The sequence below is a fragment of the Cibotium barometz genome, chromosome 46 (assembly GCF_041138505.1).
Source record: "Cibotium barometz isolate CiBa-2024 chromosome 46, ASM4113850v1, whole genome shotgun sequence".
NCBI classification, from domain to species: Eukaryota; Viridiplantae; Streptophyta; class Polypodiopsida; order Cyatheales; family Cibotiaceae; genus Cibotium; species Cibotium barometz.
The window spans coordinates 15,999,108-16,018,926 of NC_141091.1; the positions used below are offsets into that span (position 1 = coordinate 15,999,108).

General features: G+C 45.1%; 1 protein-coding gene across 3 annotated transcripts in view; it reads right to left on the minus strand.

Annotated features, from left to right (window-relative positions):
* Window positions 1–19,819, minus strand: part of HGL1 (heteroglycan glucosidase 1) — a 77,238-nt gene that overhangs the window by 18,641 nt on the left and 38,778 nt on the right. For all 3 annotated transcript variants that reach the window (XM_086783795.1, XM_086783796.1, XM_086783797.1), the window contains 10 exons: window positions 12,872–12,958; window positions 12,558–12,743; window positions 12,255–12,422; window positions 10,675–10,795; window positions 10,526–10,595; window positions 10,309–10,396; window positions 10,011–10,131; window positions 8,704–8,897; window positions 8,525–8,624; window positions 4,296–4,454 (listed from right to left, as the gene is read on the minus strand). In XM_086783795.1, coding sequence (XP_086639921.1) covers window positions 4,296–4,454; window positions 8,525–8,624; window positions 8,704–8,897; window positions 10,011–10,131; window positions 10,309–10,396; window positions 10,526–10,595; window positions 10,675–10,795; window positions 12,255–12,422; window positions 12,558–12,743; window positions 12,872–12,958 — 1,294 coding nt within the window. The remainder of the gene's footprint in view (window positions 1–4,295; window positions 4,455–8,524; window positions 8,625–8,703; window positions 8,898–10,010; window positions 10,132–10,308; window positions 10,397–10,525; window positions 10,596–10,674; window positions 10,796–12,254; window positions 12,423–12,557; window positions 12,744–12,871; window positions 12,959–19,819) is intronic.

Here is a 19,819-nt window from a genome sequence, read left to right on the forward strand (position 1 = left end):
GTTGCATTAATGAAGATTCAATGACTCTCTCTCTCTCTCTCTCTCTCTCTCTCTCTCTCTCTCTATGGACCCCAACAACTATAGGACTATCATGATTGGTCACACCTTGGCCAAGATATATGGTTCAATCTTGGAGCATGAGCTTAGTAGATGGTCCGAGGAGCAGAGACTCAGAGCACCGGGGTAGGCACGCTTCAAGAGAGGGCACTCCACACTAGATCATATCTTTACACTACGGGGGATCATTGAGGAGGGGAGTGCTCACGGGCAATGGATATACTGCTGCTTTGTGGATTTCCGCAAAGCTTGATACTGTCCCACGGGCCAGATTGATGAGAAGACTGCAGGATATGGGAGTGCCAGCAGAGATGCTGTGGGGGATCATTACACTCTATGAGTCAGTCACAGGCAGAGTACGGGCTCCAGGAGGTGACTCAGAGATCATACACAGCACTATCGGGGTGAAGCAGGGCTGCCCCTTGTCTCCTACTCTATTTGGTCTATACATTGACGAGATCTTGGATTACATAGACAGACAAGGAGACCAGGAGCACATTTGGCAGGAGTCCTGATACCGATCCTCTTGTATGCAAATGATATTGTTCTTATTTCTGATTCACCAGAGGGGCTGCAGAGGCATTTGGATGCATTACGGGCCTTTTGCGAGGACCGGGACCTTATTGTGAACCTTGGAAAGATCAAGGTCATGATCTTTAACACCTCCTCACAGTGGATAAGTAGATCTGCAGTACAGTTTACATACAATGGAGAGCCTGTGGAGTATGTTACCTCATATGTATACCTTGGGATCACTTTTGCTGGACCTCAGTTCTCGATGCGGAAGGCGGCCGATGCTAGATTGATGAGAGGATATGCAGCCCTTGGCTCGCTAGAGAGGCAATGCTCACAGATACAGTTTCAGGAGCCGAGGACGAAGCTTTGGCTATTTGATACTCTAGTTACACCTGCACTACTGTATGGTGCCCCCATATGGGGTCCTAGCTTATACCACAGGAGGAGACAAAGGAGAGAGCCGGCCGAGACAAATACAGAGGAGGTAATGATGGGTGGAAGCCGATGGAGAGGCCCCTAGTGGCGATGATCTCACGCATGATTAGGAGTAAACATACTGGCATAGGCTATGGGAGCTTCCACTTGATAGATACCCCCAGCTAGCCCTGGAGTCCTCGAGACACCTGACACTTGAGGGAGATACATAGTGCTGGTATGCACAAGTAGGCACTTGGGTCAGGTCATATGTCCACTTGGGAGTTACTTTCACAGGACCGCATTTCTCCCTGAAGGAGGCAACAGTAGCTAGATTAGCTCGAGGGCATGCAGCCTTGGGGGCACTTGAGAGACAGTGTGCACCCATACAGTTTCAGGAGCCACGCACCAAATTGTGGCTATTTGATACGCTTGTCACACCGACCCTCCTGTACGGAGCTCCAATTTGGGGGCCCAGTATACATCACAGATCTCAGAGAGGGACAGATGAGGGATGGAGGCAAATGGAGAGACCACTGATTATGATGATTGCCCGCATGATTCGGAGCAAATCATCAGTACCACATGAGATTGTTCGGGTTGAGCTGGGTGCCCCACCAGTAGTAACCGAGGCCCTATTCTAGGCAGTTACCTTTTTACAGCGGCTATGGGAGCTCCCTCAACAGAGGTACTCCCGATTGGCATTGACCTCATCCATACAGTTGGCAGAGGATGGAGATACTCATTGCTGGTACGCTCAGATGAGATCATGGTTTGCCGATAGAGGCACTACCACCCTTTCAGTACAGTCTGGATTGTCCATTTTTGGATCTCACCCGCTCAAAGCAAAACCGCGTGAACAAGATGGATATCATTAGAGTGGACACACAGAGGACATGGACTAGCCCCCTTGAGCCCTTAGGCACGAAAATGGCTCATTACAAGAGCCATTTTCTACACCTCTCACCAGATGATTTTATCACCCGCCCGGCGTACATGGATGTACACCTATCACCTGGGATACGTTCTGCCATTGGACAGATCCGGACCTCATCACACCAGCTGCGGATTGAGACAGGGCGATATGTGCATCAGATCTTGGATGACCGCATTTGTCAGCTATGCTACCAAGAGGTAGAGACAGAGGAACACTACATTTGCCGATGTACAGTGTATGGGATTGTTTCTACTTGAGCTCAGGAGACACAGAGAGACCCTCTTGGCAGACCAGAGGCCGAGCCATGATGTACCTAGACAGAGGACCCTGACAGATTTCTTCGGCACCAGCACCAGCAACCCAACCCACACACCTCTTGATACCTCCTCCATTGGGCCATCAGGGCACCGACCACGCTCCCAGGGAGTCACCACTGATAGAGCAATTATCTTATGTCGTGCTCGTTGGCCACGCCCACCAGGATCCCGACCACGGCATCCTCACCATCCCCAAATCAAAGCCATTATTGCTCGGCATCGGAGGCGCCTACCTCGCTTCTACGACATCTCCATTCTAGACAGCCCCATGGCAGAGATACTTGATCTAAGGAGAGGGCAACACTTCAACTGATCAGCATACATGGATCTACCTGATATACATTTTTCAGTATTTTCCAGTATTTTCTACTCAGTATCATCTCGGAGTCTTACAGTTCTGTTCTTATAACTGTAGGACAATCAGTTTATTGTACTTTTTAGTCTCATTTAGTTGTTCTCTTTGATGAGACACCAACTTTAGATGTACTCTCAGTTTTGGTCTCATAGGCCACTATGGCCTCTTAGAGACGTTAATATATCATTTCATTTCTTTGATGAGACACCAACTTCAGATGTACTCTCAGTTTTGGTCTCATAGGCCATTATGGCCTCTTAGAGACGTTAATATATCATTTCATTTCTCACACACACACACACACACACACACACACATTCTGACAAGCCTAGGGTTAGAGCTAGGGACGTGGACTAACCTAGGTTAGGGTTAGCACTTAACTAGGGCATGGGAACCTAGAAGTTCACATGGGCTAAGGGCACTAGCAGGATGACATCTAGATTGGCTAAGAACTTATAAGCAATAGATTATGGCTAATAATGGCTAAAAGCTTATGAACAAAGCAAGAAAGCTTATAAATAAAGCAAGCGCCAATAATAGCTAGGTTATTGCTATATAAGTGACCTTGGGGGCACTTATAAGTTATTGAGGTATCCATATGGTAGACAAGAAGGCTACCACGGGCGTGCAAGACCCCATGGACATGAAGCTACAAGGTGGGTCGTTTGGCCCAATGGTATGGGACGCTAGTACAAAGCTAGCTCATGACAATCAGATCTCAAGCTCGAGGGTGAGTCCAAGGGACTCTACAGTTGGGTGGTGAGTTGCTAGCCATAATCTATCAGGGTCATGCGATGCATACTATGTTTGGTCTATGAAACCTTGTTAGGGTTTCGATTCTAGGTCAGTTAGTCCTTGGGCTCTGTCTATGGAGACTTTATATTGGTATCAGAGCATGGATTTGACAAGTGCTTTTACCGAGGCATGGAGGATGTACAAGCCAATACCCTCATGCCGGCTGAATTACAAAGCCATGGGACCTTCGCATGGATTGCAAAGCTCATGGAACGGGAGAAAAACACCTATGGTGCAGGCTGGACAGCAGGTCATTTGTCCATGAAACCCTAACTTTTTGCTCTTGTTGTGTCTCAAGCATGAAGGAAATCATGATGTCATTTGGGACTGCATTTTTTGTCCGTGATGTAATCATGAGACAAGGTACCCATGTGACCTTATCATGTCACTTCACGTGTACTTCACTCATTCTTATCAATCTACTTTGAGTGTTGTGCTTCTATTTATCTCTCCTTGTTTGCTCAATCTATGTGTGTGTTGCTATCTTGATCTCCACTCCAACAACACACATGTTTTGTTAACGTCTACTAAAGATCCAATGAGTCTGAATGTTACATATGTTTTATCTGTAAACTGATCATAAACATAAACATGGACACAAAAAATTCATAGGAATTAGGCCGGCAAACTTCGCAAGCCCTATGAATGCAAAGAGTAATGAGGCTAGTAAATACAGTGAAACGAGATACTAAATAAGAATACCTATTCGAAATAGGCCCTTCCTTTTTTAAAAACCTGTATCATTTGAATGTGGAGAGTGATATGTTTAGCCCATGTGAGCTACAGGCTAAATACACCTTGTGTATAAAAGTGAAGACGATTGTAGAATCAATCAAAAAACCAACCCCAATGCACTCCAGATAACAAACATTTCTTTGCATGAATGCCCCCATGGAAAGTCTACCTGTTGGAGCATGAACCATAGATATAATGCGTCCACCAACCCACGGCACCACTTTTAGCTTCCAGTCACCTTGAGAGAGCTCAATCAATGCTCTTGGAGCCCCCACACCCTTGAGTGGATCCTCAACTTTCATTTCATCTTGTAAATTACCTGCAATGGCTGCAACCAACCTAATTTGCATGAATAACTACTTCACGTACACATAAACACAAACACAAACACAAACACATTTACATTAACATAAATGAAGACATACATGTGTGTGTGTTTGTTTAGCGTGTATGCACGTATTCATACATGAATACACAAACACACACACACACACACACACACACACACACACACACACACACATATACATATACCCACACATACACACTCACACACATATATGTACACATGCACGCACATCTACACACATTTATACATAAACACATACACGTATATATGTATATGTATATATATATATATATATATATATATATATATATATATATATACCCACAAATATATATGTATATGCGCATGCACACACATACATATTTATGTATTTCTGTATTTATTTATATTTATACTTGAACTTATATTTATATTTGTACTTATACATTTTATTTATTTACTTATTTACACATACATATTTGTTTATTTGCTCATCTCTTTATAGATTTATTTAATTACACACAGACATATAAGTACATAGATACATACATACTTTTATTTATTTATTTGTTAATTTACTCATGTAATTACACACACAAATATATGCATTTTGAAATAGCTATGGGCTGCAATGTAAATGACTGTGCATAGTCAATAGCTCCTACCTATCACATTACTTAGAGAAGTGCCTGCTATGACCGGGACTTAGCATGGAGAACCTTTGCAAGAAGGATGCAATCTATCATTACATAATATGGCAAATGGTATATGGGGCAGCAAAGAAAGTAAATTAACCAATGCAAAGTGGATGTGCACGCTTTCCATGAGGTTGCACAAACAAGGCAATTGAATCATAAGGAAGAAGAAAAGCCATTAAATGCACGTTATATAAGACTGTTTCAGCTGAATCAGACTTCCTCTCCTCTATGTCCTCTAACACTCTTAGCCCCTCAAAACACTCAAACCTCACCAAGATCCATCACAATGGACTCTGGGCTGATTGCAGCTAGCACACAGCTGACTCTGAATCATTACTCAACCCACTAACCCGTCTGACTGCTGACCGCTAACAGCTGACCACTGACAATCAGCTCTAACTGACAAACACCTCCCTCAATCCCAAACAAGCCAAACCAAGCCCTCTACACCTTCAGCTGACTTCATTTGATACTCAGCTGACCTTGTCCGACTCTGTACCTTCTTAACTGATGTTGATTGAGTCAACACTGACTCAGTACCAACTCCACAGACAACAAACTGACACACACAAGGGTTCAATCTCCATGAACTCGATGAAAGCAACACACATACCATAACTAAAACATCAAATCTATAAACTTTGTATCCATTCATAACAAACACAGACCAAACTTGCAGACTTCTTCATATAGACAAAAACACAACAATGTCTCAACAACCTTGAGACATGGGCACAAACATATCAAAAGAAAACGCCAAAAACATTCGGTGTCCTCCACGGACCATAGATAGACCTCAACAACACAACTGCAAACCTTTGAATCCACTGCCACGAACAGCAGGTCTTTCTCACACACCAACCAGCCAGCACTCAGCTAACAGATAACAGTTATAGTTAAGCAGAAATTGTACTGGGCCGAGTCTCTAACAGAGATGCTCCACAGAGAACCTAGGGGACACCTCCTAGCTGACTCTCCGGTCTCCAGCACTCCCTCTGCTCTGACATAATCAATTTCTCTCACACTGCACTGGTCTTCTTACTGCAATCTGGAAAATTAGTAGGTTCTACAGCCTGCAAGCTTCAACCAAACAAAAACTGTCCTGCCGGAGGCCACTCCATTGCAATCATTCTCTCTGGTGGTCTCTCTAGCCACACACTCGATGAACCACACCCGAAAACTTTCCCAATTCTCCTTCTTCAACCCGTCACCGTCCTTGATTCTTCCAGAAGATTGCGCTGCCCACTTCACTCGTTCACCCATGCTGTTTCTTTTTTCATTTAGCACCTGTGCGAATACACTTGGCTGCCACACGTCGTTTTTTATCATCAAGGATCGGCTACACACCATCTTATGTACATTATGTCTACCTATACATTGTGTTTCGAGATTCTCCTCACACCGTGGAGGAGAAGAGAGAGAGGAAAAGGGAAGGGGAAGAAGAGGCGTGGAGGAGGAGAAGTGAAGGAGCAAAGAGAAGAAGTGGATGAGAAGAAGAGGCGGAGCAATGGGCTGTAGCCGGGAAGAAGCGTGGGATGTGCAAAGTGGCAAATGGGCAGCAAACAAGGGTGAAAACGATGGCAAAAACCGCATTTGCAAAAAAAAAAAAACCCCCCTTTCGTCCATTTTTTGACCTAACTTTACATTTGGGCGAAATGTCATTTCGATTGGCAAGTTTCGTTTTGTTTCAAAATGTTTTGTGCTGTTTCAAGAGGGCGAAACACGTTTTTATGTTGCTATGGACCAGTCGAGACTTTTTTCCTCTTTAGGAGGTTTATTCCCCATGCTAGTATACACCCATCTTGGGCTCTACTTATCATCATTGTACACCACACATTCATCATCTATCTATCATCTCATTGTATGCTTCCTTGAGCTTCTCCACTGTGTCTGATCGCGCGCGCGCACATTCCTGCAACCCTATTTCCAACATTTTTTATCACAACATACGCTCCTCGTCCCTGTGCTACTGCCTACCCTTCACCCTGTGTCGTCTATCTTCTTGAATCGGATCAAGGAGCCCTTCTGAGAGAAGAAAGAGGACCGTGAAGTATGCAGTACTTTGTACTACAATTTTCCGATCAAATTTTTGTTCCGAGCACGTTTTGGGAGCCGTTCCTTACATGATTCCAAAGTGTTTTTCATTTCTGTCATGTCTTTTTCACGGTCAGCCATACATGTCTTCAAGGTGCCTTTCGTCGTGCGGCTTTCAGTTTTCTGTAGACATCTTCGAGGACCTAATTCACACTGCTCTTCATCAAATTCTGGAGTAGTATTGTCAAATCTACAGTCTACTATAAACGGATGTGCAAATACACGAGAAAGCATCAACAGACACTCACCACGCCAGATTTGGTCTACAAGCTACACTTTAGCCACATCGATCTCTACATCTTACGAGTAAAATTTTCTCTCACTTTACTGTGCATTTCTTTCACACACCTTGCAGGTCTCCATTGTCAACAGCCTTATTAGCAACCACCTTGGTTGCATCAAAGGAGCACTCAACACTTTGTAGGTTGCGTGATTACTTCCTTGGGTATTTTTAGAAGACAGTGATGTATTTCGGATGTTATCTGCTGAGGATAAGCTTGACGGGACCAACTACCCATTATAGTCCTATATAATGCGGCATGTATTGGTAGTTGAAGGGCTATGTAATGTTGTGGTTGGTACTAAGAAACGTCCTAGTTCCTCTGATGAACATGATGCAGAAGACACATCTGCAGACACAGACTTAGTTTCGCATGGTGCATTACCACAACATAGCATACCTCCTACGCAAGAACAAACAAAGTGGAATGGAAGAGATGCATAGGCACATGCGTTGCTTGCTTTGTCAGTTAAGAGGAGTATCATTCCTCACTTTAGGTCATGTAGGACTGCTAAACATGCTTGGGATGCACTTGTCATTGTACCAGGTACATAATAAAGCACGTGTTGCTTATGTACGCAAGCAACTAGAGTCGGAGCATATGGATAAGAGAGACTCCATAGACAGTTTCCTTACAAAAATCAAGGATTTTATGGAGCAATTCGCCAGTGTTGATGAAATATATCCTGACAGTTCATTGGTGCCTACTGTCTTGAATGCATTGCTCGCCTCGTATCAAGGTTTTGCTTCTACCATCAGACTCATGATGAAAGGCAATCCAAATGCCTCGAAGTTTGAGAAGTTCATTTCTGTGCTCTTGCAAGAAGAGCAATCCAGGCGAAAGTGTGGTTTTACAAAATAAAAAAACTGTGTGCACATACATACATACATACATAAATACACAAAAATACAAACACACATTGAGAGAGAGAGAGAGAGAGAGAGAGATGGGCTCTTAAGGATCTTGATTGTTTGAATCGACACCTTAATAAACTTACAATTTTTCTTTCTCTCAGTTTCAGCTACAAGCTCTGCTATTTCAGCAGCTCTCGGTAGTTTGAATTTGATGTCCTCCCCATCAATGCCCGAGAAGGCCACCTAAATGTTGCAAACAAATGAGACAAACAATCCTTTCAGCAGTTAGAGGATGCATTTATCGTATGTTTGGGTTGCTTACCTTGGCAGTTTCTCCCAATAAAAGGTGTACGTTAAGAACACGCCTTGGCCTTTGTAAATGGCCTTTGCACCAACCTACTTTGACAAGCAACTCCTCACCTTGCAAAGTAGCTTCATAAGATGTTAACAGGTACTTTCCTTTTTGGTAGTCAAACCCATCACCATCATCTTCATAAAGCAATCCTTCAGCTTTTCCTGCAAAAGAATATCACATCCACGGAATCAAGAATCAATAAGTTACTCAAACTGTACAATCAACAGCACTCATCTAGATCACTCTTGCTCGCATATCCCTTATGACATACTCGAAAGCTGCTCCAATGTCTCCAATGTCTCCAATGTTTAGAAAGCTTGGAAGGTATAATTTCTAGAAAACCAAGTGATGTTGCATGTGATGATATGAAGCTGAAACCAGTGAGTGTTTTGTCCCCAAAAGACATAACTAGACTGGCAACACTTGATAAGGTTAGACTGATTGTAAAAACTTTCTAAAAGTTACTACATTAGCGAACAAGACCTTACAACTAAAACACTCTCGTTTAGCATCTATAGAAAGGACTAGGCTCATTAACTAAGTGGAGACCCAAGGATTCACGAACCAGATCAAGCCTTGGTCTGGATCAAGCATAACACCTGGATGGTGGTTCTTCATGGTATGGGATACAAAGGGCTTGAGTGAGGAGTTCAGGCATGGCTTGATCTGGAATCAGGCTTGGGAGGGTGCTCCTATAGGGTGCTATGGCCAGGTGGTATTCTAGCTTACTCATAGTCCACGAACTAAAAAATTGAGTTTTGCAGGCTAAGGTTGGCTGAGAGATCCTCGTTAAAACACTTCCAGTAGAGGTCAGCCTGATCCCTTTTTGTGTGTGTCACCCAACCACCGATGTAATAGAGACAAATGCTCTCTTTGTAAATACTCAGCCTTTCTGATCATGTTAAGGGCCTCAGTGGCATTGAAAGCAACCTTCCAATTGAGTTGAATAGTCCCATTATTATGAATGAGCTAGTCACTAAGCTTTCAAGCTTACGAGATTCTACTGCAAATCCCACTATAAACAGACATAACAGATTCAATTATCACCTCGACCATGGCGACAGATAAAACATTTGCCAGAGGTCCTTGATGTGCCAGTAGTACCCCCCACCCAACAGGGAGCATGACTCATGAGTTAGCACCCTGACAATATATATGTATAACACTCCAAGATAAATAAATAAATAATTGCAAGGCATGGAACATACTACCAAAGACAAAAATGGCTGATTAAAAGAAAGCATTGCAATATAAGGACTAGACTTTTCAATCACCATGGTCGTCAAGTGCAGCAATCAGAGTCAATTCATTGGTTGCATCCATTTCCCCAGTGTTTTGAACAACAGGTCCCATGGGAATTATAGATCCACATTTCAAGAAAAGTAGTGGTAAGTCCTGTCATGAGACAAATGTGTAAGGATAAAAACTAAAGACAGTTTTTTCCAATAATTTATTACGCAACACGGCCTCCATGGAGCAACCTGTGCTTTTGAAGTGTTTGCAATTCAAGACAAAGAAAATAAATGCACCGCATTTGAGACAAAAAAAACGTATTCAACAAGAGTGCAGTACTTCATGGGCGTCATCAAAGTTGAACTCCTTCCAGCTTCCGGGGGGTAAAATTGTCTGTTTGGCATTATAATCTCCTCCTCTTTCTGTGCTGATAAGTAAAAGACAGTAGAAAACAACAGTGCGTACTCTGTTTAAATCTTAAATTCACCTAGAATAGTATTTAAATTGGGAAAACCAAGAATTAATATGGCCTGTGCCTGTGGAAGGAATGAAATACCTCACACTCACGAGTATTGGACCCAAAAGAAAGCTGTCTTCCACTTTACGTAGCTTGGGATCCTTCGCATCTGCATTAAATCATTTGATGCCATAAGACACGTCCCCACCACCTTTATATCATCCAAATAAAATCAACTGCACTCTTACCAGAAAAAAACAGTGGGCTTATGACAGGCTCTCCTGTTGTGTGAGCATTGTAGAAGAGAGTGTAGATATGAGGTAAAAGCCGGTATCTTCTTTCGAGAGCTAGTCGGCAAACCTTTTCACACTGCAGCAAGATGAAACTAGCATCATAATTTCATCAACTTCTGAAGTCTTAGGCTACTAGCGTAAGACCAAGTCTGCTTTAGAAAGCTCATAAAACAAACAAAAAGGACAAGAAATCCTCATTTCTAGATTGCCAATGTTCTGAACAAAGAGCATGGGCAGAAACTCGGGATTTCTCAATAGGGCAGATGAATGCCTGATCATCATCAGGAGGCCACAGAGGAGGAGTTTTGTGCCCAGGCCCCATACAGATAAGTTCTGGTGATCAAAATCCAGCGACACACCTGGTATACAGATCCCAACCATTTTAATTGCTGCTGGTCATTCCTGGAGGTTTTGTCTTTGGGAGAACAGACCAGTACCTAGACTAATGGATTTGGAAGTGGGAACCAGAAGCAGCACCAGCTCAGCTTTGCTGTCCCTTCTTTGCCTACTTGGAAAGACAGGAATGGCAGATCCACACGTACCAGTGAAGCCACATTTCACAGAAACAGTAGCACTGGCTTACACAAGGTAAAATAGGCAGAACCCCACTGAGCTCTAGATACTCCTCTAGGCCACTTTCGCCCTGCACGGTCACCTATTTGTTAAAACCATCCACGCTTAACAGCCTTGCAGTCAGCTCCTAGACAATCACATGGACACACACGCTTCACACCGAAGATGAGGAGCACTGCAGGGGTCAACCACATTGCCTTTGGGAATGCCCAGCAGCAGCACAAATTTGACCAAGGGAAACTAAACCTGTTCACATAGGACTGCCACAGCACCCGCTTCTCATCACATGGGGAGCCATAGCCTGGGTCATGGAATTGAGCCCTGCCCTACATTACGAAGAGGATTGCACTGGCATGATCCTATACCTAGACCTATAATGGATCACAGTAGTGGAGGCTCAAAGGGTCCATGGGACCCGGCCGAACTTTGGGACTTCAGATGGAACATAATCCTCACAACCTGGCATGTTTGAAGTGAGCAATGCTGCAGGGAGACCTAACAGGGGACTTCTTATCCCCCACAGCAGAGATCATCAGCGCCATATAGTTGGAGCTTAATCGTACGCTCTACAACCTCTAGAAACAATTTCAAAGCAACTCCCAAGCTATGCAAGAACAGCATGCAGCTTATTTTCACAGTTGGAGTCCACCACCTTTTCTGTCTGGGGACACAGATAGGATCAGATGGTGTTGCAGGCCTCAAAGCATGGGAGGATCTTGCTAGCATCTGGTTTAAAGGGCCTGCTTGCCAATCTAGTTGAAAAATGCACTGCTTGCAGTGTGGATCTTTGATGCCTAGTAAGCGACGGATTTACACCTGCAGACACTAGGACTCTGTATCAATTTCTTGCTTCAAAAATATGCACTCCCGCAAAAATTACACACACCACTCAGGATCCAAGGGAGATTAACAAATGCTCATTCCATAGGAAAACTGCATTCTTGAAAGATGCATGTACGTACCTCAACACCAAATGACCAAGGTTCATGATCCACAGTCCCTGCCTCAGAGTGACCACGAGAGAACGGCAACAGTGCACCAATCCCCATCCAACGTGCGAAAAGTTTTGGTGTTGCATCCCCCGCGAATCCACCAATATCAGGACCCACGAATGGTTGCCCACTGAGACCCTATATTTTGACAATCATATACACACACAATGGAGCACACTTAACAATCAAATTGCACAGGCTTCTTAAATTATAAACAAAGAATAGATCGAATAATGTTATACCATTTGAATGAGGTTTAAAAAAATTATGTACCAAATTCAGGGCCATCGGAACGCTCATGCGAAGGTGATCCCAAGTTGAGAGATTATCTCCTGTCCAGGTAGCTGCATATCTTTGGCTACCAATATACCCTGCTCTTGTCAGCACAAATGGCCGTCTCCTGGAGTCCGCACGGAGCATTCCTTCATGAGTAGATCTTGCCATCAGCATGCCATATACCTGTTTCGAAATAAGGCCGGCCTTACAAAACACTCTTTTATGATTAATCACAGTATTTACCACACCTACTGCAAATAATTATAGAATCAACCAAGCATGTTGAAAAAAAAAAGGGAATTAATAATTACATTATGATAATGTGAGTGGGCTTGTGAACCTCCGAGTTCAGCATCTCCACAATGGATGTTGGTATCAGGCATTGTTTTTACCACAGTCTGCCGAATACACAATCATACTAGGGGTGAGCTCTCTCTCTCTCTCTCTCAGTATCATCTCGGAGTCTTACAGTTATGTTCTTATAACTGTAGGACAATCAGTTTATTGTACTTTTTAGTCTCATTTAGTTGTTCTCTTTGATGAGACACCAACTTCAGATGTACTCTCGGTTTTGGTCTCATAGGCCACTATGGCTTCTTAGAGACGTTAATATATCATTTCATTTCTCTCTCTCTCTCTCATGAGCTCGTTTTTGGGGTTTCAGACTCTGTATTAGGGTTTTTCTTGCATTTTAGGGTTTCAGCATCATGGATGCCTGTGTTTTAGGGCTTCTACCTGCGTTTTAGGGTTTTTCCTGCACTTTAGGGTTTCTCTCCCTAAACCATGGCTGCCCTGCGTTAAAGGGTTTCTACCTGCGTTTTAGGGCTTTCTTGCAGTTCAAGGTTTCTTTTTCTGCTTTTAAGGGTTCTGCTACTCTCTCTCTCTCTCTCTCCCCCCTTTTTTCTTGCTTTTCTTGATCAGGGCTCTAGGTTTTCTTGTTCTTCTTGGCTTTTTTTTTCTCTCCATTTTCTCTCTTCCCCACTCTAAGTAAATGCCTACAGTTGCAGAGATTGAAAGTTATATCGGGCATATAGAAGATAACATGAAAAAAGAGTACCTCACATGGGACCAAGCCCTGAATAACATGAAAAAACAGTTGCATTGCTGCAACACTGAGGGAAATAGTTGAAGCCCTAAGGCCTCAAGTAGGTGGCAAGAACACCCGGATTAGAGAGCTTGAAACAACGCTCAGTCAACAAGAGGAAAGCTGGAATTCCAAAGTGGTGGATTCATATGCCCAATTCCTCGTGCAAGGAGAGGGGGTCCAAGCAAACATTGAAGACATCCAAGAGGCACGGGAGAAGGAGAAACAGGAGATACTCACATGGGCAAAAAGCACCAAGAAATCTTAATCTGATTTGAAGGAAACAAACAAGTGGATAGAGATCGTCAAAAAACAGAAGCCACCAGCAGCCAATACCCAAGAGATAATGAATGCCACCTTGGATAAGGAACAAAGCAGGAAGGCTAGGGCATTATATATCAGGGTAGAAGGAGTCCCGGAGGGCACACCAGCTAAGGATGATGGACTGGTGGTGTGCAACCAGCTCAAGATCAAGAGGACACCCTTCAAAGATGCATGGAGAGTAGGGAAAGACAGGAATAGGGAACGTCCACTAATTCTGAAATTCCAAGAGGTGGCAGATCGGGAAGCCTTTTTGAGGAAGATACCTCTCCTGTGAGGAACAAAGATCTATACAGGATATGACTTAAGCCCCCTTCACATAGCGCATGGCTGAGGTCCAAAAAGCAGGAGCTCAAGGTAAATGGGCGGTCTATAGAGACAGAAGGGTAATCATCACTGAAAGGCACCAATGATGGTGCAAGGTCTATGGGACAAAGGACATGCTCAAAATAGCAGTACGGAATCGCAATGGGACACTGGTCTGATCCCGGCGGTTTTATCGAGACATATACTGGGAGACAACTGGACTTCTACATTGAGACTCATCAGAGTTTGGAGAGATGTCTTCTGGTGGTCAATGAATACACATGGGAGTAGGGAAAGACAGGAATAGGGAACATCCACTAATTCTGAAATTCCAAGAGGTGGCACATCAGGAAGCCTTTTTGAGGAAGAGACCTCTCCTGCGAGGAACAAAGATCTATACGGGACATGACTTAAGCCCCCTTCACGTAGCACATGCGCCAATGATGCGCGCGAGGTCTATGGGATGAAGGACATGCTCAAAATAGCAGTACGGAATCGCAATGGGACACTGGTCTGATCCCGGCGGTTTTGTCGAGACATATAGTGGGAGACAACTGATCTTCTACATTGAGACTCATCAGAGTTTGGAGAGATGTCTTCTGGTGGTCAATGAATACACATGGGAGTCCCTTGGAGTCATTGCAGAGGTTGGAAGCAGAGGGTGCAACATGGTCATGGTATGCCCAGGTTAGGAGCTGGTTTGCCTCACATTCCTTGAACATTGATAACTTGCCACCTTTTGTTTACAGTCTTAATGCCCCTCTCCTACCCCTCTTCCACGAACAGATCTTGGGGCTCATCTGCACACATATGCTTAGATTAGACACCCACACCACATGGTTGGGTCCACAGGAGCTACCCCCTAAATCCTGCTTCTACTAAGAGCACTTCCTCGAGCTCACACCAGATGGATTCATACAGAGGCGCCACGCTACCTACAGAGACACATGTCACATGACTGGTCAAATTTGGGTATCATCCCACAGCTTGAGGATAGAGAAAGGGAGATAAAAGGGCATACAGGAGGAGCAAAGGATTTGCAAAAGACGTACCATGGGGGTGGTTGAGACAAAGAAGCATTACATATGCAGATGCCCAATGTACTATGAGATGCAAGACATACCACTGCCTATTTAAGGGGGATTTTGGCCTACTCTCCAGGATCATGGACTATTAGGACCAGCAATGTCTAGGCCCATTTCTCTTGGAGATGCGTCACCACCGAGATAGGCTATGCTGAGCGCAGAGACCATGAGGAGACACATCACAGAGATTTCTCTTAGTACTTTAGCCAGACACCACAGGAGGTGACCAGACAGCGTGCCCATGAGCAGGAGGATATTCAGCCCAGGCACACCCGCCACTGCCTTCTCATGAGCACACACCCACAGAAACTGCTTGAAACACGGACACAGAAACAGCAAACCATGAATATTATTTAGTCCATGTAAATAGAAATGATGAAAAAAGTTGAGTCGTCTTACTTACAGTTCTTATAACTGTAAGGCAGTTTATTGTACTTTTCAGTTTCATTTGGTTGTTCTCTTTGATGAGACCAACTTCAGATGTACTCTCAGTTTTGGTCTCATAGGCCATCATGGCCTCTTAGAGACGTTAATATATCATTTCATTTCTCTATCTCTCTCTCTCTCTCTCTCTCTCTCTCTCTCTCTCTCTCTCTCTCTCTCTCTCTGCCACCGAGCTATGCAAAGGTCGACGACCTCGAGCTAGAGGCCCCCGCCCATGCCCACGTCACCATAGGAGGATCAGGGCCATCATTTTACACCATCACAAGACTCCCTCACACCAGCTCAGCTTTACCACTCTGAGTGCATTGTTGCAGTGCCCCATACGGGATACCTTACGATGATATGCGAGCCTATGCTCTTTGCACATGGATCAAATCTAGCATTTTAGCTTTGTCATTTTCTTTCATTTCATTTTAGTACCCATGATGATGTATTCCATGGACATGATGTAATCCTTTTGGCCTCATAGGTCATTTTGGCCTTTGTAGACGTTAATGTAATTCTTTCTCTCTCTCTCCTTTCAGCAGCTAGTCTTTTTACTTTTTTCATGTTGTCTTGACATCCTGTTTACTCATGGATCACATGAAACAGCTTTTTGGTCTCATATACCCTTCGGGTCTTTTGTAGACATTAATAACATCTCTCTCTCTCTCTCTCTCTCTCTCTCTCTCTCTCTCTCTCTCTCTCTCGATAGGGACTAGTCGGGCATCAGAGGACACTGGACCAGACAGAGGACATTATGGGGACCACTTACTAGAGTTGGGAGCCAGGCATCGTCTCGTTATTTATAACGGGATGTTACAGTGGCCGGGATCAGGAGGGCTGACATGCTTTCCACATGGGGGTCATACACGGACCAGAGGCACGGTGGTAGACTACATTATGGGGTCTGTGGAGGCATCACAGCTTGTCACCTCATTCTCCATTCCACCTCGTCCTATTGGGGCGGATCATACATACTTGGCATTTTCACTAGCCGGATCACCAGTATCACCAGTCCCCCACATACCGACGCCACACACTACCATCTACTTCACACATGACATGGCAGACATATACACTGGCAGAGTAGAGGATGGACTCCTACTCATGGATCCCCTGGCACCTATGCATACCACTACGGCCCAGCTGGCATCACTCCTACACACGGCTGCATTACAGAGCTTCCCACATCGTGTACACTCAGGAGAGCCTGCGAGACCTGGGACTATGCCCCAGAACAGATGGTATGATGACGAGTGCAGAGCTCTATACTCACGGCTCCGCATACAGAGAGCCTTGGGAGCCATCACAGAGCAGGAGTCGAGGAGAGAGATGAGGAGACTTACTCGCCGCAAAAGGCGGGCCTTCGCAGAGATACAGGAGCTAGAGATCTTTCATTTCTTCATCAGTAGAGATAGCCCTGTCTCATGGCGGCACTTCAGAGAGCCCCGGACCCCGACACCTATTGCAGACCCACAGACATGGCACACCTATGCAGAGGGTCTATACCATGCCCCACAGCAGCCACCTATACCTCAGCCACAGGAGCCTCGACCTACCACATCTAGCTTCTTTACCCACTCGATGGTACAGGAAGCTATCCGCCGCCTACAGCACGGACGGGCCGCCGACCATATGGGCCTGCAGGGTGAGCACCTCATATATGCAGTAGATTCTTTAGCTCCTTTTCTTGCACACCTGTTTAACAGGGCACTAGCAGAGGGTCTGCCTGCGGAGTGGACGATGCACACCATTGTGCCGATTCACAAAACAGGGGATATGCTCGATCCGAGCAACTACAAGACGGTTATGGTTGGCCACGTGCTGGCCAAACTCTATGGTGCAGTGCTGGAGCAAGAGCTTAGCTTATATGCTGAGCGAGCAGGTTTACGCTCCTCAGGGCAGGCAGGCTTCAGGAGAGCTTTCTCTACCACTGACCATGTATTCACTTTGAGATGTATGATTGATCAGGCCAGAGTGAGGAAGAGAAAGCTCTATTGCTGCTTTGTGGATTTCCGCAAGGCATTTGACACAGTACCACGAGAGAGGCTCTTTCAGCGCCTACAGTCTCTTGGCATACCAGCAGATATGACATGGGGCATCTAGGCATTATATGAGCAGGTTTTTGGGCGAGTCAGATGTCCAGGAGGTATGTCTGAGACTATTGCTAGCACCATTGGTGTGAAGCAAGGATGCCCACTTTCCCCCACGCTATTTGGGTTATACATTGATGAGGTGGATGACTTCATTACACGGGGAGGCGGAGATGGAGTTGATTTAGCAGGTACCTCAATACATATTATGCTCTATGCTGATGATATTGTATTAGTGTCTGAGTCTCCAGGTGGTCTACAGCAGCACCTACATGCACTCGATGATTTCTGCACACAGAGGGGTCTTACTGTGAACCTTGGGAAAACCAAGGTTATGGTCTTTCATACATCGAGACAGGGCAGGAGTCAGCTGACATTCACTCTCGCAGGATGCCAGGTGGAGGTGGTGACATCATACGTGTACCTAGGGGTTACCTTCTCTGCAGCAGCCACACGCTTCACCATGGGTTCAGCAGCCAGAGCTAGATTGACACGGGGATATGCAGCATTGGCTATGCTAGAGAGACAGTGTCACCAGGCGCATTTTCAGGAGCCCCGGACGAAGGGGTGGCTATTTGACACATTAGTCACACCGGCATTGATGTATGGAGCAGCGGTATGGGCGCCAGGCCTTGCTACCCATTGGTGGACACAGATAGAGAGACCACAGGCCCTCATGATGGCACGCATGATACGCAGCAAACCGTCAGTACCTCATGACATTATCCGAGCAGAGTTTGCTGCGCCTCCTATGATGGTAGAGGCCATATTTCAGACCATATGCCTGCTAGACAGATTCAGAGAGATGCCACAGGACAGATTGTCATACAGAGCTTTTGAGGCATCTAGACAGCTGGCTGAGGCAGGAGACAGAGGATCATGGTATGCACAGGTCACACATTGGTTCTCACAGCATGGCCTAGACATGGATCATCTACCACCATTCCAGTATGACAGGAATGCACCACATATCCGTCTCTCTCATAGTGAGAGGAACAGAGTATTGAGGCAGGATCTATGGCAGCTCTATACACGAGAGACATGGATATCGCCTACACAGCCTCTTCCACCGAAGATGCTATACTACAGAGATCACTTCATGAGTATCACTGATGATGGATTTATAGAGAGGCCTAGATACATGGAGGGCTTTTTACCACACGGCTCCCGAGTGGCTATTGGTCAGCTCAGAGTTTCATCACACCGATTGGAGATTGAGACTGGCAGAGCAGCACAGATCCCCCGAGAGGAGAGGGTATGCAGATTGTGCAGAGAGGAGGTGGAGAGTGAGGAGCATTATGTATGCAGATGCAGAGCATATACAGCCATCAGAGAGAGATATCCCATTTTATTCAGAGAGCCACATTCCCTACGCCAGATCTTTGAGGCAGCAGACCAGCGCATACTGGGGAGATACATTCTAGACATACAGCGCCACAGAGAGACATTATTACAGGCTCAGACAGCTCCAGGGGGGGGGGGCGACAGACACAGATTACTACATTTTTTCAGAGATCCATCCCCCTCCCAGCCCCTACACGGCAGGGAATTACTCTCCAGAGAGCAGAGACACTTAGAGCCCGCAGGAGACAGCGGACACCTGGCTTTCGGACACCACGCCTATACCAGAGAGAGATGACAGAGATCAGAGCTCAGTTTCACAGAGAGGGTGCGGAGCGACTGGCTCGCTTCAGAGCACACCCAGGCATGTTCTTCAGGGAGCTGTGGACACCCCCTTCACTGATGTATACCATTTTATACCCCCAGTATGGTACAGGATGGAGCTAGCTAGGTTGCATATCATGATTGTATACTCCATGCATATAGCTTTGCATTCTCCTAGTAGTAGAGCTCCATCCCCTGCACACCCAGATTCAGCTTTTTTTTTGTTGTTCAGTACTTTTTTATTTTGTTGGGATGACAGAGGATACCCCATACAGGTAC